The sequence below is a fragment of the Nannospalax galili genome, unplaced genomic scaffold, assembly GCF_000622305.1.
Source record: "Nannospalax galili isolate Female #2095 unplaced genomic scaffold, S.galili_v1.0 scaffold213, whole genome shotgun sequence".
Lineage (NCBI taxonomy): Eukaryota > Metazoa > Chordata > Mammalia > Rodentia > Spalacidae > Nannospalax > Nannospalax galili.
The window spans coordinates 3,716,346-3,739,522 of record NW_008335195.1 but is presented as its reverse complement, the minus strand read 5'-3'; the positions used below and the strand labels follow the sequence as shown (position 1 = coordinate 3,739,522).

General features: G+C 43.6%; 1 protein-coding gene across 2 annotated transcripts in view; it reads left to right on the top strand.

Moving 5' to 3' along the window:
* The window catches only part of Onecut1 (one cut homeobox 1), a 43,454-nt gene that overhangs the window by 13,343 nt on the left and 6,934 nt on the right, over positions 1 to 23,177 (top strand). The window contains exon 2 of one of the 2 annotated variants that reach the window (XM_029561948.1): positions 6,251 to 6,328. The exons of the other annotated variant lie outside the window; for it this stretch is intronic. Coding sequence (XP_029417808.1) covers positions 6,251 to 6,328 — 78 coding nt within the window. The remainder of the gene's footprint in view (positions 1 to 6,250; positions 6,329 to 23,177) is intronic. 2 annotated transcript variants of the gene reach the window in all.

Genomic DNA, 23,177 nt, shown 5'->3' with positions numbered 1-23,177 from the left:
TAGATTGATTGATAGATGATAGATAGATTGATAAATGATAGATGATAGATAGATAGATAGATAGATAGATAGATAGATAGATAGATAGATAGATAGATAGATAGATAGATAGATAGATAGATAGATAGATAGATAGATAGATAGATAGATAGATAGATAGATAGAAGATAGATAGATAGATAGATAGATAGATAGATTGATTGATTGATTGACAGATGATAGATAGATTGATAAATGATAGATAGATGATAGATAGATAGATAGATTGATTGATAGATGAATTGATAAATGATAGATAGATAGATAGATAGATAGATAGATAGATAGATAGATAGATAGATAGATAGATAGATAGATAGATAGATAGATAGATAGATAGATAGATAGATAGATAGATAGGTGATAGATAGGCTAGTTAATGGGGCTGTGGGTGTAGCTGAGTGGTAGAGTGCTTGTGGGAGTGTTCACAAGCCCTAGATTTTATCCCTGGTATCCCCAAAAGAAAAAATAATAATAAATTCCCAGTGTCTTTACATAACAGTTACGTTCTAGTTCTTAGGTGGTAGGTGGGTTTAAGTGTTCATATTTGCAACTACTTATATTCATGTATTCATGAAACATTATTTTTGTGAGCCGTAAATACTACTTAGTTTAAATATTGGGAGGAAGACAGGGTTTATCTGGGTTTTTATTTGTTTTTGTGGGGTTTTTTTTGTGGGGGGCTTGTTCCCCAACCTAAACAAACTCTGAGACAGTATTGACAATTCATATTGTCATTTTAGCAGAGTTTGGTCATTACTAAGAGGCAGATTTGATAGGAATGATACCCAGTCAATTGTGGGTAGAGTATAAATAGAGAGAAGAAATTTCATGATCTGAAAAGAGGAACTGATTTCCTCCCTCATCTGAGCACCTTCTGTAGCACACTGTGCGAAGGGCAAGATGGAAGGCACCACACGTTTATCTTTGGAACTCAGTCTAGTGGAGAGAGACACCTGGCTGCTCCTATGCTTCTTTGATGAGCTGAGGGTGCACTCATACGTGTTCCCAAAAGAGAAACCCGGATGCAGTGGAGGACCACTTTTGAAGACCTGGGAAATAAGTTGGGCTTGGGTCCAAAATGGAGGGCAGGGTTTTCAGGCAGCAGACACAGAATGCGTGGAGCCCTGGCCAAAATTCCTCTGCAGATTTTTCTTATCGTTTCTTTTTCTTTTCTCTTGAGACAGGCTCTCATTTCTCTTTTGACCTAAGCTGGCCTCTAACTCCCTCTATGCCCCAAACTGGTCTTGAATCCCTGATCCCCATGCCTCTGTCTCCTCAGTGCTAGGATTACAGCATAGGCTGCCCATACTTGTTGGTTTCTTGGATTTAAATTACCATGAGGCTGGAAGCTTCCCTCAGCCCAGCAACACCTTCCCATCAACAAAAGCATCCTGTGGATTCAGTGACAGGAACAGAGCACCAAGCCTTTCACATTGCTCCAGGGAAAGAGTCAGGTGTTTATTGAGGAAGCTCCCCAGATGCAGCCTGAGCTGGTGCTGTATACCTGTGATCCCTGCACTCTGAGGCTGAGGCTCTGGGATCAGGAGTTCAAAGCTAGCCTGAGCTATGTAAGGCCATGTGTCAAAAAAAAGTTGGTACCAAGAATTTAACAGCAAATAACTTTATTTACTTTTCTCTTATTTCTGGAATAGCCTGTGGCACCATTGCTCACTGTGAGCAGCATGTGTGTATAAAAACTTTAACTTCTTTTGATTTTATTTAATTCTAAAGTTCACTCAAAAATTCAAGATCTCAGCTGGACATGGTGATGCACGCATTTGATTCCAGCACTCAGGAGGCAGAGGCAGGTGGAGTTCTGTGAGTTCGAGGCCAGCCTGGTCTCCATAGGGAATCCAGATCAGCTGTGGCTACAGGAAGACACCCCCCGAAAAAAAAAAAGAAAAAATTCAAGATCTCTGTAAGAATAGCTGATTTCACACTTTCATCCAACTTGAAAGTTATTACAAATTGGGTCCTTTCTTCTCTGAGTGAGGCCAACAGAACTCAAGGGCACACTCACCTGGGAATGCCTAGGAACTGCAGACCTTCAGTTTAGCCCCAACTTCCTGAATCTAAGTCTTTGTCTCCACAGGATCCCCAGGAGGTTCCTGTAAATGTAAAGTCTGAGAAGAACCATGGCAAGTCCTTCAGCAGGCCCCTGTTCCTTCATTCACCCAAACACTCACTGACTGGAGGCCCTCATTTACCAGGCCCTGGGCTTAGGAGCTACTTTTCACATCCTGAAGGAGCCCACAGAATTGTGCAGACGGATAAACAACTCTTGCTACCTCTCTGATGAGTGCTACAGTCTACGTAGAAATATAATTTCGCAGGAGCAGGAGAGGAAAGTAGGAAGAGAACTTAAACGGAATGACTGAGGCCTTGTGTGTCTATACAGGCCAAGGGCCTCTGACAGCAGGGGCTAAAGGAAGCAGTTGTGCAATGAAATGGTCAGGTTTGTGTTTTTGAAAGCATGCTGAGGTGGGAGGGGACAGGAGGAAGAGTGATAGCCATGATGAACAATTGCTAAGAGGAATGATCAGCAAACATGGGGGAAATGGACAAAATCTGAGTGCTCTTTCCAAAATAAAATGGAGCAGACAACCCATGAGTAGGCCTGAGGGGGAACTGATTCCTGTGGCCCTGCCTTGGGCAGCTGGATCCACCTTTACCCACAGAGCAACTGTGGTGGTTCAGATAAAGGGTTGAAAAACACCTCACACTCTCATATTCTTGAGCCAGGTGGGCTCTCTGGTATACGTAAAGATTTCGGGTACCAGACTGGGGGGATTGCCTTAGCCTTACCCAAGTGAGTCACTCAATAATGAGAGGTTGGTGCTGCTGAGTTTCTGGGTTCACTCCTGCAGTCAAGTTTCCACTTCCCAATATGGATGGACAGTGTTGGTCCCTCTGATTCCAGCCAGTTGCTGCCTGTGGGGAAAGGGAATCCTTAAAGAACCAATGTAAGGGGTTAATTACATCCATCCCTGCTATTAGGGAAACAAAGAACAGGGCACCAGGAGCCTTCTATCAGCAAATGCCACAGGAAAGGAGATCTAAGCACAGGCCTGTTGGCAAGTCTTGGTTTGAGTCCTGGATCAGCCTGTGCTGGGAAGAGTGTTCTAAATATGAGTATGCTTTCCCAGAAAGGGAATCCTGCTTTTCTTTATTCTAGTTATTCGCATGATTGACCCATGAGCCCCAAATTTTAAAAAGGATTTTTTGCAATTAATTAATAATTACTTTTTGATATATGCTGTATACCCATTAGTTTAAAAATTAAATATTGTAAGTAGGTATACAGAGAAAACAAATTTTTCTTCCCAACCTATTTTCTAGTTATTAAGGTTGTCATTATTCTTTTGTGTTTTTAAGTATTCCACCATAAATTTAATAACATGGCACTTTAAATTTTAAAATAGTATGCAGGAATCATCCTATCAGGAATAGGTTGGAAGGATATTCGCATACAAAAAGGGTCTGTTACTGTACAGGGATGGAAACTTGGGTACCAGTTTCTTCTGTGTTCTTCAAGGATACACAGAGAGACTGTTTTTTTAAGCATGTGAAGAAAGTCAGGGCGGGGGCTATGTATGGTATGGATGTTCCTCTTTTAAAATAATCCTGGGGTTCTTCTATCTTGAAAACTGTAAGTTTCTAGGGAAATTAGCTAAAGCTTTTTGCTTTGTTTGATCCTCTTGTCTGACAGTTGACGCTCTAGAAATCTCTTTCCATGCTTCATAAAGTTCTTCTCAGCATGGCAGGCTAAGTGGCACAGCAGAGAAGCACTAAGGGGTGACCTCCCTCTAAGTGGGTGGGAAATGATCCTGAGTCTTCAATGGTGTTTGCTTTACTCCAAGTCTTATTTTAAAGATAATTTAGGGACTGGAGAAATGACTCCACAGTTAAGAGCGCATACTGCTCTGGCAGAAGACCCAAGCTTGGTTCCCAGCACCTGCGAGGACTGTCAACTACCTGTAACTCCAGCTCCAGGAGGATCTGACACCCTCTTCTGGCCTCCATAGGCATTACATTCATGTGCCCATACCCACACACATTGACTAATTAAAAAATAAAAAAAAATTTAAGATAAAAGGTAATTTGCTGGGCATGATGGCACATGCCTTTAGTCCCAGCACTTGGGAGGCAGAAGCAGGCAGATCTCTGTGAGTTCAAGACCAGCCTGGTCTACAAAGTGAGTTCCAGGACAGCCAGGGCTACAGGGAGACCCTGTCTCAAAAAGACCAAAAGTAATTTAAAAAAAGAAAGACAACCCAATGCTTGAAAGTTGTTTAGCCTTGAAGCTCATATAACACAGTGTAGCTACCTTCTAGTCCCTTATTTTAAGTGCCCAGACACAACTACAGTATCATTTTAGAATACCCCCTTAAACACATGGGTAGAGTTTTCCAGGAAATTAATTGCTATAATATGTATATGCACCCTGTTCCTCACTTTTGTCATGGTACAGCCTCTGTAAAATATTATTTTGCCAGGTATTACTAACCAACCAAGTTCAAGCACCTTGTATCTTATTTTTACAATATATATTTTACCTTCTAATTTCAAAAATAGCAACTTACTTTCTTGTGGCAAAAGTATTACACAGTAGTTAGGCAAAAAGAACCCAAGACCCACATGTAACACTCCCATGCAGATAGTCAGCCTGTCTGTGTGCAAAAAGCCTTCCAGTCTATTTCCAGTGGAACATTACATACATACTATTTTATAATTTTTAAAATAAATAATCACTTGGGGACTGGAGAGATGGTTCAGTAATTAGGAGCATTTTCTGGCCTTACAGATCACAATCATCTGTACTTCCTGCTCCAGGGATCTGTCTCCCTCTTCTGGCCTCCACGAGCACTGTGCTCACATGAACAAACCTGCACATAGACACAAAATTAAAAATTAAAAATTTTAACAAAGATTATCATGTTGTTAAATTTATGATGGAGTATTTTAAAACACACAAAAGAGTAACAGAGACAATAATAACCCCTAGTAATTCCACCACTGCCAAATTCCACCAAACCCATCATGCATGCCATCCATCCATTCATTCATTCATTCAATATGTAGAAATAGGATGCTTATAATCTGCAAGGCAGCAGAGGAGGCACAGGCTACACCTTTGCTCACAGAGCAGTCTGTGCCAGAAAATATCCTGTAACATCCTCTTCTATTTTAGAGTTCTGCTGTAATTTATTTAATCAATCTTCTATTTTTAAACACATTGGTCTATAAACTAGTCAGGAAGGTGAAGCTTTATGATTTTATATTTTAGAAGTAGTGTAAGTCATATGTCCTCTCCACAAGTCTCTGTCCTTGAGTATTTCGCTTATATTCAGGGGTTTTCATTTTATTTGGTTTTAAGTTTTGGGGTTTTTTCTGTTATTGAGTAGCACAACAACCTACACCATTATACATGAAACTTTACCAAACATTTGTTTTCCTCTTTCAAAGATATTGTTTTCCTCTAAGAGCTAGAGGTGTGGGTAGAAAAATTAGAAAATATGAAGCATCACAAGAAAACAGGAGCAAATTGCTCCTAATTCTATAACCAAGAGATACGATGTGTTTGTATGTTGGTTTGTTTTCTTTAAGCTTTCTAAAATATCTTATATTATTTTCATTTTATGTCTATGAGTATATTGCCTGCATGTGTGTAAGTGTACCCATGTTGTGCAATGCCCACAGAGATCAGAAGAGGGAGTTGGATTCTTCTAGAACTGGAGTTACGGACTGTTAGCTGCCATATGGGTGCTAGGAATTGAACCTGGGTCTTCTTGAAGAGCAACCAGTGCTTTTAACCACCAAGTTATCTCTCCAGCCCCACTTCTAGCTTTTTTAAAGTACATGTATAGGCCAGGCATGGTAGTGCACGCCTTTAATCCCAGCACTTGGGAGGCAGAGGCAGGTGGATCTTTGTGAGTTTGAGGCCAGCCTGGTCTGCATAATGAGTTCCAGGACAACTGGGGCTACAGGGAGACCCTTTTAAAAAAAAAAAAAAAAAAAAAAAAAAAAAAGTACATATATAAGGGGCCAGCAAGATGGCTCAGCAGGGTCCCAGGGATTGAATTCAGGTTGTCACCCACTGAGCCATCTCCAGGATGCTTTTTTCCCAGTCCCTGTTTGGAATGCGTTCATTCTCCTGTGTGTTCTGTTGTTTCTTGTGTTTCCATTGAGCTTCTGCTTTCTTACCCAGAAAGCGGCATGGGTGGCAGTGTGCCTTCTCTGAGGACCACATCTGGAGGCCCCCAACTGTTCATTCCTCACTCAACTGGTGAGTGTGTTTTAACTACCTGAAGTGTCATCTAATTCTCCACTGTATGATCACTGGGACCTTTTTCCTACCTTCCAATAAGCAGTCCATGGGGAGACACTTTAAAACCATGCAAATATCCAACTCTTCAAATTTTCTCTCATTTTAGCATCCATTGATTCTTGCCTAATCTGGATCCCCATTCTCAGGGCTTCTGCATGTCAGAGGGGCTATCCTCAGTCTTCTGCTGTCAGCAACACCCCTGCCTTCTCTCTTGCCCACTTGCTATTGGTTTGTACTCACACATTTCTTTTTTATCAGTAATTTGTATTACATATGTTACTGTACTTCTTCAATCTGTATGAGTGTTTGCCTGTGTGTATGTAAGTATACCATGTGCATCAATGCCCACAGAGGCCAGAAGAGGATGGATCCCTTGGAACTGGAGTTACAGATGGTTATTAATCATTATCTGGGTCCTGGGAACTGAACCTGGTTCCTCTGCAAGAGGCTCTTAATCACTAAGCCATATCTCCAGCCCAATATTAATATACATTAAAGTATTTTGGTTCTCAAGTTGTCCTATATTTGGCTGATGGGAACCCCTTCGGTGTAGCTTTTGTGTTCTCTGACACATTCTCACTTTTTTTTTTTTATGACAGGATCTTACTATGTAGACTAGGCTGGCCTCAAACTCACAGAGATCCACCTGCCTCTGCCGCCCAAGTGCTGGGGTTAAAGTGAGCACCACCACACCCAGCCCCTATTTTTTTTTTTTACTTTTTTTTTCTTTTTTAACTTTCTGGCATAAAAGTATATTCCAAGCTCATCTGGTCCTTTCTCTGCCTCAAGCCTTGAATTCACCCTTCTTTGAGGAGCCCTGACTTCTGTTGGTGGGCATTAGAGACTGAGAAAACCTGGGAGCTAGGTTTACTTATGCAGTTAACATGGCTTTGCTTTTCCACTCTCTGAGATAAAGCTGGGAAACATATGCATAGCTATTTATATGCACATATACAAAGACACACTCAAACATATATAACATGCATGTACACATGAACATACTTATATTTTTACATTTCATCACATTTATTTATGTGTGTATGTATGCATGCATGCACATTCATATTATGGCACATATAGAGGTCAGAGGAGGAAGTTAGGTCTCTCCTTCCACTATGTAAGTCCTGAGGTTCAAACTCAAGAAATCAGGCTTGGCAACAAGCTCCTTTACCCGCTGAGCCATTTTGTGTGTGTGTGTGTGTGTGTGTGTGTGTGTGTGTGTGTGTGTGTGTGTATACACACATACTTTTAAAATCACAAGTTCATACCAGTACCTACACCCACAATTGCAGAATATTCCCACAGACTTTTTTAACTTTCTCTCCTTCCTATTTGAACACCCTTTGTGAAAACCCTGACACTCAATTCTTTCTCTCTGTATCTCTCTCTCTCTCTCTCTCTCTCTCTCTCTCTCTCTCTTTCTCTCTCACACACACACACACACACACACACACACACAATTTGATGAATCCTGTAACATATCTGAAATACTTTCAAAATTGCTTTACACATATTTATGAAATAAACAAATCCATGTAACCATGTTTAGATAGGAGCCATTCCCAGTTCCTCCTCCATATAGGTGACCCAGGATCACTTGAGAGCTTGTTAGAAGTCCCACTGAATCAGAAACTCTGAGTTAGATCCCCATTGTCTGTATTTTAAGAAGGCTGAGTGATTTAATGTAATATTCAAAACTGCAGTGTAGGTTTGCCCTGTTTGTCTAGTGAATACTGTAGCATGGCATGGGCAGGGAAAACAAAAACTTCTTCTGGGGCCTGAAGTAGCTGCTTACCCAAGAAGCTGCTTTCTAGTCCCTGTTCTCTCTCCTCACTAGGTGCATGGCAAGATGGAGGCTCCATCAGTTAGTGCTAATAAGCCTCAAAACCAGGGGTTGGGGTGTTGGTCAGTGGTGGAACATGTCTTCAGCATGGTGAACCCTGAGTTTGATCCTCAGCACCAAACTGTGGATCTGAGAATTTCCCCTGTTCTCACCCAATTTCCTCTTCCTCCATGGACACTCCCATCACTGGGCCTGCCCCAAACACACCCATCTCTCTCCTGCCAGACTGCCCATGACTATCAGTGCAGCTGGAATTGACAGGAACACTTTCATTGTGGGGACAGGACAAGGGGTGACCACCAACAAGCCCCACAAAACAGGCTCTCTTAGACCTAAACTCCCAGGAAGGATGTGGTATTCTTCCTATAGTGCAGACTCCCAAGCTACTGTCCTAAAATTGTTATTTCATAATCCTCTATTTTTTGTAAACATAGGGTGATTTTTAGTTTGTTTTGAGACAGGGTCTCTAACCCAATCTGGCCTCAAACCCTCTAAGTAGCCCAGGAGGACCTCAAACTTCTTCTCCTCCTGCCTCCACCTCCAGGCACGTGCCACCATGCCCAGTTTATGCAATGCTGGGGACCAAACCAGGACTCCATGCATGCTAGACAAACACTCCATTGGCTGAGCCACATCCCTAGCCTGAGGTCATTCTCTTTTTAAAAAATTATTTATTTTTATTTTATGTGTATGAGTGTTATGCCTACATGTATGTAAGTGCACCTGTGTTGTACAGTACCTGTGGAGGACAGAAGAGGGCATCAGATCCTCTGGAACTGGGGTTACAGACAGTTGTTAGCTGCCATGTAGGGTGCTGGGATTTGAACTCGGGTTTTCTGCAAGAACAGCCAGTGCTCTTAACCACAGAGCCATCTCTCCAGACCCTAGGGTGATTGATTGTTTTACTCTTGGAACTTTTTTAAATGACCACCTAAGAGCAAATGACTCCAGGTCTACCAGGTGTCTCAATTACCTGGGAGTCTCTTTGTGAGCCCCTCTCTAGAGGAGTCTAATTCAGTAGGTATAAGATGAGATTCTACTTGTCAGGCTCCCAGGCAATACTGTGTTTGGACCACACCTTGAGCAGAGCTCAGTCTAAGGACTCAAAGCCCTCATTCCTCAGAGTGTGGTCTGGCACCAGCAGCTATCATCACCTGATCCAGGCTAGCGTTCAGACTCTGGCTCCTCTCTGACCTCCTCAGTCAGAATCTTCACATGAGTCTGGTTTGAGAAGCACTGATTTCAAGTATCTCAGCCTTGGCTATGTGACTGGATTACTTGGGGGCTCTGTACACCGGATAAGTTGCGACTCTGGATCTGGGTCCCAGGTACCAGTGCTTTTAGTATTCCTCAAGTTGTTCAGTCTCTAGCCAGCACTAAGAACCCCTGAGGGTTCTTCCTAACTTTCTCATTGTGGAGTCTAGGCCAACCAGAGGGAAAACAGTACCATCATCTAGGGATGTGGGGCACCTGTAGCCAGAGGGTTCCAAATGGCAAAAAGCTTAACAATTTGCAGTTGCCAGAAGAAAAAAAAGCAAGCTGGTGCTTTACTTCACTTTATTTATAATGTATTCTCAACGTGAGTACTTCATCTCTTGAACCTGAGTTTTCTAAGACCCTTCCTCAGGGTCATCATAAATTTATTGTTATAGTTCCCATCTCGAAGACAGTGTACATGTGCTGTTGTCACCCATAAACCTGATTCTTGGGCTGAGAATGTGGCTCAGTTAGTACAGTGCTTGCCTAGCATACACAAGGCCCAAGGTCCATCCCCAGCACTGTATTAACTGCATGGTACTGTATCTCATAATCTCAACACTTGGGAGGTGAACACAGAAGAATCAGAAGTTCAAGGTCATCTTCAGATAAAAAGCGAGTTTGAGGCCAGCCTGGGATATAAGAGACCCTGTTTTGGGGGAAAAAAATAATCCAAATGTGTATTTACAGTTAGCCACCTGGATTGCTTAGATGATCCCAATTTTGTTGGCAACATCCAAAGCATTTTAATCAGGAGCCAGTGGAGCAGAGGCCTTCTCTTCTCCATCAGGCCCGATCAGAGTATTGACTTTGGAAACATCAATGTCATAGAGTTTCTTCACAGTCTGTTTGATCTGGTGCTTGTTGGCCTTGACATCCACAGGGAACACAAGTAGTCTTCTGCCTTCATGGCTGACTCGGGTCAGCGGGATCTTGATGAAGGCGGAGTGGTCAAGCTTCTTTCTCCTAGGGGTGCTCTTGCCAGGGTATTTGAGCTGCCTCCTGAGCCACAGGGTCTTGGGCTGCTGGGAGGTAGACGACATGTGGATATTTTCTTTGTGACTGCAGACACCTTTCAACGCTGCAAAGGCTTTCAGCGCCTTTGCTTTGACTTCGGCTTTGGAGGGGCAGGAGCTTCTTTCTTCGCTTTCAGCGCCATCTTGGTAAAAAGGCTCTTCTGTATTGTTTCCTCTTTTCTAACTTTTTTTGGATATTTTATTTACTATTTTTATTTTATGTGTATGAGTGTTATGCCGACATGTAGGTAAGTGCACCCATATCGTGTAATGCCTGCAGAGGACAGAAGAAGCTGTCGGATCCCCTGGAACTGGAGTTATGGACAGTTGTTAGCTGCCATGTGAGTGCTGGGATTCAAACCCAGGTCTTTTGCAAGAATAGTCAGTGCTCTTAACCGTTGAGCCATCTCTCCAGCCCCTCTGTATTTTTTTTAAATATTTAATTTATTATCTTTATTTTATGTGTATGAGTATATTGCCTACATGTACATAAGTGCACCTGTGTCATGCAATTCCTCAAAAGACCAGAAGATGGCCTCGGATCCCCTGTAACTGGAGTTGTTAGAGCCATGTGGGCTCCGGGAATCAAACCCAAGGGTCCTCTGCAAGAGCAGCCAGTGCTCTTAACGGCTGAGCCATCTCCCTATGCCCCCTCTTCTGTTTTTTTTTTAACTTAGGATGTATTGTCCAGTTCCTCTCCAGATTTATCAAAGATCACTTTGTGCCTCTGTCCCATGGGGCCCAGAGCCTCCACCTGCTTACTTTCCTGGCTGTCAGGCGTGTGTGGATACTCTATCCTCAATTCATTTCATTGTCTCAGCCCAACTTAATTTTTCCCTGCACTTTCTGCTCTCCAGCTCTGTTCTTCTGACGTGTTATCTGCCTGGCACTAAACTGCCTTCTTCTAGCTCAGGGTACCACGTTCCATCACTAAGACCTCAGCCAACTTCCACTGACTTCCAAAGACCACTTCAGAAACATCCCCACGGTGGTGTTAAACCTGTTTCAATAGTTAACTATTGGGGCTGGAGAGATGACTCAGTGGTTAAGAGCACTGGCTGCTCTTGCAGAGGACCTGGGTTCCGTTCTTAGCATCCATATGGTGGCTCACAACCATCTGTAACTCCAGTTCCAGGGGTATCTGATGCTCTTTTCTTGCTTCTGTGGGCATTGCGCATACGGGTGCACTGACATACGTGCAGCCAAAGCACATAAAATAAAAAGAAATAAATTGGAAAAAAAACGCAACTAGGAAAAGGATTAAAGATATCTCTTGGAACTTGATATAAAAACCTTACCTTGATTAACTCTACTTTCTAAGAACCAACAACACCCAACTTATTTATCCAACGAGGATGCTAGGTTTGCCAAAAGAATCCATTTTCTAGACTTTTGGATTATGCAAGAGATTATCTCACATTCTTCTTGGAAATGTTGGGTAGAAAATAGCTAAACTGGGCAGGGACTCCGTGGTACAGGAGCCAACAGTTTCCCCTAGGACAGAGACGGCCTCGCAGGAAGTGAGGTATACCTTAACTGCATAAGGAGTTCTTTGTATAGGAAAGAGTAAAAGAAGAACATTCTGGGTAGAATAGCTCAGGCAAAGACACAGAAGCCCGAATGTGTTAGGTGTGTTTAGGTTTAGGTGTGTTAGGTTTCTGAGCAGTGTGGTGGGAGTGATGGGCAGTGACTGAGTGCTAGTAGGGGAATGAAGGGTGGCTGAAGTCAGACTGTCAAGGTCCCGGAATACTAAGGTAGAACAACCCCTGAGCTTTCTTCCTGGGCTTCAGGAGATCCCTGTGAAGCTCACTGCATAGGGGTATCATCAGCAGATACCAGTCACAGTTTAATTATGCAGACACCATTACAAAAATACAAACAAGGCTTTGCTCATTTAAAATTAACTGTAGAGAATGATAACTTACTGGAAAGGCAAAATTGTGGACTTTAATTTACATTTTCGTGTGCATAGTGTATGCAGATGTATGTGGGACTTCATACGCCCATGCACACATGTGGAGGCCAGAGGAGTATGTTGGGCATCCTGCTCTATCATGCTCTACCTAATTCCCCTGAGACAGTCTCTTACTGAACCTGGAGCTAGGAAGGCAGCCAGGAGCCCCAGTGACTCTCCTGTCTCTTCCCCCACACAGCACTGGTGTTTCAGGCACATGCAACTGCACTCAGCTTTGACATGGATGCTGGGAATTCAAACTCAGGTCCTCATGCTTATGTAATCAGAGCTCCTACCTGTTGAGCCATCACTCCAGCCTGAAATTATAGGTTCTTTTCAAAGTAGTTCTGTTTTTATAACTTTCAGTTGTTATGAATACTATAAAATATACAGCTATTAATTGTAAAAACCTGGATCAAGCTGGGCGTGGTGGCACACGCCCGTAGTCCCAGCACTTGGGAGGCAGAAGCAGATGGATCTCTGTGAGTTCAAGGCCAGCCTGGTCTACATGGTGAGTTCCAGGACAGCTGGGGCTATAGGAAGACCCTCTTCAAAAAGACAAAAAAAAAACAAAAAACTCTGCATCAATATACTTTATGATTCACAGTAAACCTACATGAGATAAAATCCTAAGCATATAGTTCATGAGCCATCTCTCTTGACTGTATCTTGTATAATAAGCATGGTAACTGGAATAGCACATGACACATTACCAATCATTGGGCTCCAAATGATTAAAGGTCTTTTTATAATGTGAGATACTGAGGCAAGGTGTGTTGGTACATGCCTGTATCCCCACTTCTAGGGATAGAGAGACAGGAAGATCTCAAGTTCAAGGACAGGCTGCGTGAGCTGCATAGCAAGACCCTGTCTCAGAAAAACAATCAACTGATATGTAGGAAATGTAACAAATCAGCATTAATGGAGGTTTAGGGATTTAGAGCAGCACGTGGCAGCCCATGCCTGTGATCCTAGCACTCAGGAGGTGGAGGCAGAAGGATCAAGAGTTGGAAGTTAGGGACTGGACAGATATCTCAGTGGTTAAAAACACTGACTGCTCTTTCAGAGGACCTAGGTTCAGTTCCCAGCACCCACAAGGCGTCTAACAATTGTCCCTAACTCTAGTTCCAGGGGATCCAATACCCTCTCTGACCTCCACAGTCATTGCACAAATGCAATGCAAGCAAAACACTCACACACATAAAATAAAAATAAATACATTTTTAAAAAAGAGATGGAAGTTAGCTTGGGCCCTGCCTTGAAATAATAAGAAATAAGTTTTAACCATTTAGAAATCAAATTTTTCTATTTTAAATTTAGAAATTAGAACTCTTCAGCTCCTTTCTGAAAAGAGCCTTGTTACCCACTGCTAACCGAACAAGCAGCTAGCTACAAGAGGATGATTTCTCTTCCCACCAGCTTCTGTGAAACTGAGATATGGAGAGAGCACTTCATGGGTCAAGGGTTTGGCCTGGTGCAGGGGAGGGGGTCTTTTCCTGTGGGTTCAGAAAATCTTAGCCTGTGCTCAGGAAGTGTGTGTACATGAGCAAGAACGCAACGTAAAACAGGGCCAGTGGCACTGGGTAAAGATGCTTTTCTTCAAGGATTCCCAGCTTACCTCAGCAGGCCAGCTTCGGCCTATGCCAAAACAGGGTGAGGGAGGAAAGGAGGGACATGAGATACTCTAGAGGCCCATTAAAAGGGTAGTTGGAGGGGTTGAGGAAAAGTAGAGGCTGCTCTGATTCTCTGCTTTATCCCCTCTGTGTCTGAGGCCCAGCTGGGACCACTGCCCTGGTCCCTACAGTACACTCACTGCACTCCTCTGACATGAAGCTCAGTGTTATCATTTGCATTGAAAGGACTTGGGGCCTGGCCCTTAACCCCACAAAGCCTCAGGCTGCTCCCTTTCCAGGTAGAGATGACAATAATAGAGATGCTGGGTAAGGCCATTGACATAGTGAGACCATGTTCTACCCCTCCCTGGCCGAGCAGCCTCTACCCTCTTTTCATTAAAAAAACTCAAGAGGCTGACCTCTCCTGAGCTGCTGCAAGGAGAGAGGTGAAGCCAGAAGAAAGAAAGGGTTTATTTTGGCCCGCAGTGTTTTGGGTTATTTTCCTTAATATTTTATGTATTATTTTTATTTTATGTGTATGCATATATTTCCTGCATGTATATTAGTACACCTGTGTCATGTAGTACCTGTGGTGGACAGAAGAGATTGTTGGATTCCCTGGAACTGGAGTTATAGACAGTTAGTTGTTAGCTGCCATGTGGTTGCTGGGATTTGAACCTAGCTCTTCTGCAAGAACAGCCAGTGTTCTTAACTGCTGAGCCATCTCTCCAGTCCCTTGACTCACAGTTTTAAGGGATACAGTTCATCATGAATGGGAAGGTGTGGCAGCAGGAGAGTGAGGCAGCTGGTCACACCGCATCTGCAGTCAGGAAGCAGAAAGAGATGAATGCTGGTGCTCAGCTCACTTCTTTTATTCAGTCTAAGACCCCAGCCCATGGACTGGTGCTGCTCCCACCACCAGGGTGGGTCTTCCCAACTCAATTAACCCAATCTAGAAACTCCCTCACATGTTTTGTCTCCTAGGTGATGTTAGATCCCATCAAGTTGACAATCAGGATTAGGCATCACAGGTGTCTTTTCTCACTGTGCATGATGGAGCAGAGCTCTCTGGGCTTTAACTAAAGCCTTCAGCTCCCCAGCTTTCCTCTTCCATATGAAGTCATTTGGCCCATGCTCACTGCATCCTCCTGATAGTAGACTCTTATCATCTTCGAGGCTAACATGGTTGCACTGTGCACTGTGGTAATCAAACTCTGTCTGCCTACCATCTATTCCATCCACTTCCTGATGGGCAAACTGCCATCCTTTCAGTCACTCAGAGGCAGGGCTGGCAGACAGCCTGCTGCTTCCCAGTTGGCCACCTGCTTACCTGGGCTCCATTTCCCAAACTTCAGCTCCTGCCTCCTGCCTATGTCTCAAGATGTGTGTACTATACTCAACTCTCCAGGGCACACCTCCCCCACTGACCAGCTGGGTGTCCCAAGTAGGTCATTCTCTGAAAGTATTGGCTATTAGAAGAGAAAGATACCCTGGTCTTTGTCACCTGAGTTTTGTCAGATTTACGTGACAAGACTTCCCAGAGGAGTTTTAGCACTGTAAAGCAAGGTGCTGGATAATCTATGATTGTTCTTTGCTAGCAAAGTCCATTCTGAGGGTTTCTAATCAGCTTTTCCTATGTACACCCATGAGTTCCCATGGTTTACTCTGGCTACTCAGATTCACAAACACCCAACAGAAGTAACTCATGTCTAACAGATTGTGTGTCTCTACTCACTCTGCTGGACATCACAGACATTCTGTGACATTCTGAACAGTCTGTGCAGGAGTTCACATCCTGCTGTTTAGGCTGTTCTTGACTGTAACAGTCAGAACTCATTGATACCGCTTTTCTGAATTTGCCACTTAAAGCTGTGTCATTTCCAAAACAACTAGGGGCCTGGCTTATAAAACTATATAAACACAGAAAATAAAGTAAGACAGATAACATTTTCACCTGTGATGCCTGGAGGCTGAGCTGTATGTAATCTTAAAACTGTTCCATCCATCTACCAGCTCCTGAATCTTCACAGTAGTAAACAGCACAGACAGACCCATCTGGCTCACTTCCTAGTTCCCCTTTATGTGACTCTCCCGACTGGGGCCTTGTTTATAGGAATCTGGGCATCTGAGTGCCTGCCCAGCCTTGGGTGTTGTCTCTTGGAGTTCACTTTGAAAAGCAGCTTGAATCAGTAAGAGAAGATCTCTGGTGGCTTAGTGGGCATGCTCAGTCAATCACTTCTGGTCCATGTCACAACCAGAGAGGCTCTCTCAGTGGCAGCAGAAGTACCAGGGCAGATGATTCACCTTATACATGCCAGGCCATGGTGTTTCTTTTAATATTTTTATTGAATTTTTGAGAATTTCATACAATGTGTTTTGATCCACCTCCTTACTACCTCCCACCTAATTTCATGTCCTCTATTATTATTTTTTAAAGGTCTATCAAGTCTAATTTGTGTCACCAATTGTTCTTCCTGTGGGTCTATCCCTTGGAGCCTGGTCAACCTCCCCAACATCACATCCTTAAAGAAAACTGACTCTTCCCCCTCCTAGAAGCTAGCAACTGCCAATAGTTCCTCAGCTAGAGTTGGAGCTTCTTACCCACATCCCCACCTCTATTCTGGGAATTTGTCTAACTTGACATAGGTCTTGTGAATGCTGTAAAAATTGCTGTGGATTCATATGAGTAAACTGCCCTGCTGTCTGGAAAACTGTCTCTTTGTGGTCAGCCATCACCTCTGGCTCTTACAATCTTTCTGCCCCCTCTTCTGCAATGATCCCTGAGCCTTGGGAGGCAGAGGTTTGATATAGGAGTCCTATCCAGGGATAAGCACTCTACGGTCTCTTATTCTTTGCACACTGACTACTTGTGGGCGCCTGTGTTAATCGCCATTTGCTGTAAGAACAAGCTTCTCTGGTAAAAGTTGAGAGCTGTATTAATCTATGGATACAATAATAAGTCATTGGAAGTTGGTTTAATACTGTGTTCATTTAGTCGATTAATAGTAGTAGGCCCCCTCCTATGGCCTGTGACCTTTTTAACCACAGGTTCCTAGGCCTCATTTCAGTGTCAGGTATTGGGCTCCATCTTGTAAAGTGGACCTTAAATCCAATCAAAAGTGGTTGATTATTTCAAATCACTGTGTTTCTAAGCAGCTCCATGAAGATGTGATTTACATACTGATCCATCAGAAGAGTCTAATTCAGGGGTTCTTAGCATATTAACAGACTGTTGGGGCAGCACCATGGTGAAGTTTATCATTATTACCTATGCCCATTAGCAGTCACTGCTGTACTCCACCCTCAGCCAAGATCAACCACTATCTGTCCCTAAGGATTTGCTTTTCTGGCCCAGGTGCTTTTTATTTTATTTATTTATTTATTTAATTTTATTTTTGCAACAGGGTCTCCTGTAATCTAAGGGAGCCTCCAACTCCCTATGTGACTGAAGATAACCTTGAACTTATGTTCTTCCTACATCTGCCTACAGAGTACTAGAGTTATAGGAGTGCTTACCACACTCAGTTTATATGGTGCTAAAGACTGAACTCAGGGCCTCATGCACCCTAGGCAAGCACTCTACCAACTTAGCTGCACCCCCAACTTCCAGATGCTTTTTTTGTTTTGTTTGATTTTGGGGTCTGGGTTGAGATAAGGTCTCACTATGTAGCACTGGCTGGCCTGGAGCTTGCTACATAAACCAGGCTAGCATTGAACTCACAGAGATCCACCAGCCTCTGCCTCCTAAGTGCTGGGATTAAAGGTATATACCACAGTACCCAGCTCCAAATCCTTTTTGGTTCTCTGGGAGCTCCCTAAAGCTGCAGGCTCCCCTGAGCAAGGTGTAAGGATGTCACTGCCAAGCCTGTTGGGAGTCTGGGTAGGAGCTGTGGGCTGGCTGTGGGAATTTCAAGGTGTGTTCACCCGACCCAGCACCTGCTCTTGTCTCAGGAGGACTGAAGCAGCAGAGAGCCTGAGGGCCCTGTCTTTTTCCTGTGATCTAAGCCAGACTGCCTTTGCGTGACAGAGGCATTGCAGGCTTACTTGCCCAGGAACAACCTGGCCCCCGAGGCTGCGGAGGGGCTGCTATCTGCATTGGTGCTGGGTCTTTAGAAGGAAGATAGCAGATCCACAGTAGGTTGTTTTAGTTTGGTTTTCTATTGCTGTGATAAAACACTGACCAAAGCCAACTTGGTAAGAAAAGGGTTTATTTCATCTTAGTCTTCCAACTGACATTCCGTCACTGAGGGAAGCCAAGGCAGGAACTCAAGGCAGGAACTTGGAGACAGGAACTGAAGCAGAGACCACTGAGGAACACTGCTTACTGGCATACTCTTCTGGCTTATTCTCAGCCTACTTTCTTATATAACCCAGGACTATCTGTGCAGGGGTGGTATCACCCACAGTGGGCTGGGCCCTCCCACATCACTCAACAATCAAGAAAATGCCTCACAGACATGCCCACAGGCCAGTGTGACAGGAAATTCCCCAGTTGAGGTTCCCTCTTCCCAGGTGTGTCAACTTGACAACTGAAGTTATCCAGCACACAGGCCTTCCTTAAAATGCGAAGCTATCTTCAGATGCAAGTTCCCTGATACCCTGAAATCTCAGTCTTCCATCACTTCTCCCTGGCCTGCTACACCTATGATGAGTTTAGGACAGCGCACACACAGACTCCCAGAGTACAAGCCTCATATGAGTAATTAAAGCATCAGCCTAGGCTTCTCTTCAACCTATAGGTAGATTCAAGCTGTGCAATAAACCAGTTTGCAGTCATCCAAGGCTCGCTCTTCCCAGGGTCATTCATTCTTGTGCTCCGCCTCCTACGGTTCTCTGTGCAGACTTGCCAACTCAAACTACCCTTGCAGGTTAAGGTTCAAACAGGATTCCTTCATTCTTTTAAATATAATATGTTTCAGGGCTGGAGAAATGACTCAGGGGTTAAGAGTACTTACTGCTCTTCCAGAGGATACAGTTCGTTTCCCAGCACCTGTCTGGTGGCTAACAACCAGCTGTAACTCGTGTTCCAGGGGATCTGATGCCATCTTCTGGCATCTACAGACACTGCATGTATGTAGTGCACTTACATACATGCAGGCAAAACAATTCACACATAAACAAAAACAATTTAAAATGTAAGTGTATATAATAGGTGCAAAGTTGTCAGAATCACACAATGCCTACAGGCACATGAATGCTGCTCACTGGATTCCACACCTATCCATCTTAATCTATCACTTGTCTGTGTATACAGCCACTGCCTCCCACCCACAACACATGCTTCTCCATATGTTCTTTAGTGTGACTAAAATAAACGTGAATTTTCAAAAGGACCCTTACCACATACATAAGAATAATTCCAGCCGGGCGTGGTGACACATGCCTTTAATCCCAGCACTTGGGAGGCAGAGGCAGGTGGATCTTTGTGAGTTCAAGGCCAGCCTGGCCTACATAGTGAATTCCAGGACAGCTGGGGCTATGGAGAGACCCTGTCTCAAAAAGACAAAAAAAAAAAAAAATCTACAAAGAATAATTCCATTTAGGGACTGGAGAGATGGCTCAGCAGTTAAGTGGTCAGAAAAGGGCATCAGATTCCCCTGGAACTGGAGTTAAGGATGGCTTGAAGCTGCCACGTGGGTGCTGGAAATCAAACCCGACTGCAAGAGCAGTCAGTGTTTTAACTGCTGAGCCATCTCTCCAGCCCCCGAAATCTTTTTAGAAAGAATAATTCCACTTACAAAGTCCAATTTTCGAATCTTAAAAGACCTGGTGATACGGCTCAAGTAGCTCAAAGACCTTGTTTCTTTTCCCCTTCTTCTGAAAGATTTTTTCCAAAAGGCCTTCACTTCCTAGTCTGCCTGGCTTTGTGCTTCTCTCTGCCTGCCAGGAATAAACTGAGGCTGGGATATGTGAACAATGTGACAAAAGAGGGAGTGTAGAGCAGAGGGGCTTCCCAGATGACCAGAGGGAAAACAGTCTGAATCCATTTTCTTTAGGGTTGGGGACAGGGTTGAGACAGTCTTCCTTCCTATATAGCCCAGGCTGGCCTCTGCAATCCCTCTAGCTCAACCTCTGAGTGCTGGGATTCCAGGCATGTACACCAGGCGTGGTTTAAATTACCTATTTCTTACACAGAGGCTAACAGTCTTGGCCAGGTTCTGCCCCGTGTGCCCTGCCCTGAAATCAGGCTGAATGCTCATCCAGCCGTGGAGTCACCCTTCATTTTACTGTTGAGGAACCTGGCCTAGCTTGGTTGAAGGACTTGATTAGTAACGGTTCCAAGGAAGAACCAGATCTTCTGACAGAGCAATGACCTTCCATGACATGACCATACAGACTGGGAGCATGAAGTCCACTCCCATGGCAGAGCCGAGCCCCTGTGAATTTACAGCATGTGCATACTTAAACAGAGCTTCACTCCATCCACAGTTCTGTCCATGTGAAGCAGCCAGCCCTGGGACCGATATACCAAGAACACCAAGAAACACGTTCAACAAGCCATTCTATACTTGTAATGCAAAAGCACACACACATTCTCTCTCTCTCTCTCTCTCTCTCTCTCTCTCTCTCTCTCCTCTCTTTCTCGTGCACACACACATATTAATGGTTCAGAGGCCTTGGAAGACACAAGGCTGAACTGTTGGTGGACTGTATGGGGCTTGTTACTACTTTGGTCTCTAGCATTCATAAAACTGAAGCAATCCCGAGGAGCCCACGTTTATGTTCTACCACCTTCATTTAAGAGAAAATGGTGAGGATTATTTGTAGAACCAGCTGACTGCAGAGCTTTCACTTGTTATCGTTGGAGGCAGACTCCCCTTTTTAGCCCAGGATGTCCTTGAATCATGATTCCCTTTGCCTCTGCCTCCTAAATGCTAGGATTAGAGGTGTGCACCTCACAACTCATGACTTATCTGCTCTTTTAAAAAAACTACAAAGGCGTCTGGGGAATGTAGCTCAGTTGGTAGAGTGCTTGCTTAGCTTGCATGAAACTGGGTTAGATCCTTAGCACCACATAAATGGGATGTGGTGGTGCATCCTCATAACCCCAGCACTTAGGTGAAAACAGACAGATCTGTTTAGGTTCATCCTTCACTACATAGTGAGTTCAATGTCAGCCTGGGATACATGAAACTTTGTCTCAGAAACAAAACCAAATAAAGACTAAAAATTCATAAAGGCTATAGACTGTACAATAGAAGTCAATGTAGCAGCCGTACATATTCAGAGAGGGAGAATCACCTTGGAAATTATCTAATTGAGATTATTACAGACTAGAAACCAGAAGAGGTGCTGCAGCTCTGAGTGGTAACTTCGGAATGTGCAGGAGCCTTACAGTATTCTCTGCTCACTTAAAGAGATCTACAAGAAAATGCAATTGAACTGTTCAGCTTTATAGTAGAAGTTAGGTCGGTGAAGACACAAGCCCGGTGCATAAATCCAGAGCTTGCCTTGCATCATGACTAAAGGAGATAAGAAGAATGAGTAAATTAATATGCAATTTATTTTGCACTGATGGGGATGGAACTCAGGGCCTTGCGCATGCTAGGCAAGTACTCTACCACTGAGTTACATTCCTAGCCCTTAATTTGCAGATGTTTGAAATACTCCTATGGCTTTAATCACCTCTGTGCATATAATCTTATTTAATACTTATTACCATCCTAGAAAGTAAGAAACCCATTGTAGATGGGGACATTAAGCTCAAAAATGGTAAGGGGTTTGCCCAGAATCATATATCTGTCAGTGGCTCCAGAGATGTCCACTGTGTCTCTTGAGGCCAGCAACTATTTTAACTCTATCTGGCTTTGTAAGTATCTCCCAGGCCAATATATCTGTGCCCACATATTCCCAGACAAATTCTGGCGGACTTTTGCATAACTCAGTCAGATATGTAGATTTATTTTATTTTTATTTATAGATATGCATCTGTGTCTATGTGTGGGAATGTGCATGTAAACACAAGTACCCTCAGAGGCCAGCGGAGGGTGTCAGATCCCCTGGAGTTGGATTTACAGGCAGTTGTGAGCCACCCCATATGGGTGCTGGGAACTGAACTCTGGTCTCCTACAAGAGCAGCAAGTGCTTTTAACTGCCAAACCATCCCTCCAGCCCCAAGAGTCATCACTTTAGATGTTGGGAAGGGCTTTGTGCCATTAAATAGGGAAAATGGATTTAGGGTGATACATAGATGCCTGGCCAACAGCTGGCTGTTGGATGTTACTGTGCACCATGTTTGTAAAGTGTGTTCCAGAGCAGGGCTTCTTAAAATCTAGGTAGTGATGGACTACTTGTTTGTTTCTTTCTAATTTCCATATGTCCTGATAACACAGAAAATAAAGTTCACTAGTAGGAACACAGTCCACTTGAATATTACTGCAACACTGAGCTTCTGTAAACATTTCTCCTTTTACTCTCAGTTTCCTGCAGTAAGCTTCTACGGGTCAGCAATAGTTCACAGATCAGCTCGAGGGCAGCCAATCACACTTTGTGAAACAGTGTGCTAAGGAAAGTATTCCTGAAATTCCCTGCAGAGTGTTCCTTGATCAGAGATGAGTTGTTGGTGCACATTTCTGTGTCACAGGGTGTGGGAGGTTTTGCATTAAATAAGGCTGTTTAATCATTAATGAGCACTTTCTAAGCTGTTTTGACCTCATAATTCATTGTTCATAGAGCATCTTTCAACACCCTGCAGATTCATACTTTGCTTTGTTATTATTGTTTGGTTGGTTGGTTTTTTGGCTTTTGGGTTTTTGTTGTTGTGGTTTGCTTTTTTTTTGAGACAGGGTCTCATTATGTACCCCTGGCTGGCCTGGAACTCACTATGTAGCCCAGGTTGACTTGGTTTTGACCTCATAATTCATTGTTCATAGAGCATCTTTCAACACCCTGCAGATTCATACTTTGCTTTGTTATTATTGTTTGGTTGGTTGGTTTTTTGGCTTTTGGGTTTTTGTTGTTGTGGTTTGCTTTTTTTTTGAGACAGGGTCTCATTATGTACCCCTGGCTGGCCTGGAACTCACTATGTAGCCCAGGTTGACTTGAAACTCACAGATATCTGCCTGCCTCTGCCTCCCAAGTGCTGGGATTAAAGCAGTTCCATAGTTCTGCCTTGCATATTAGA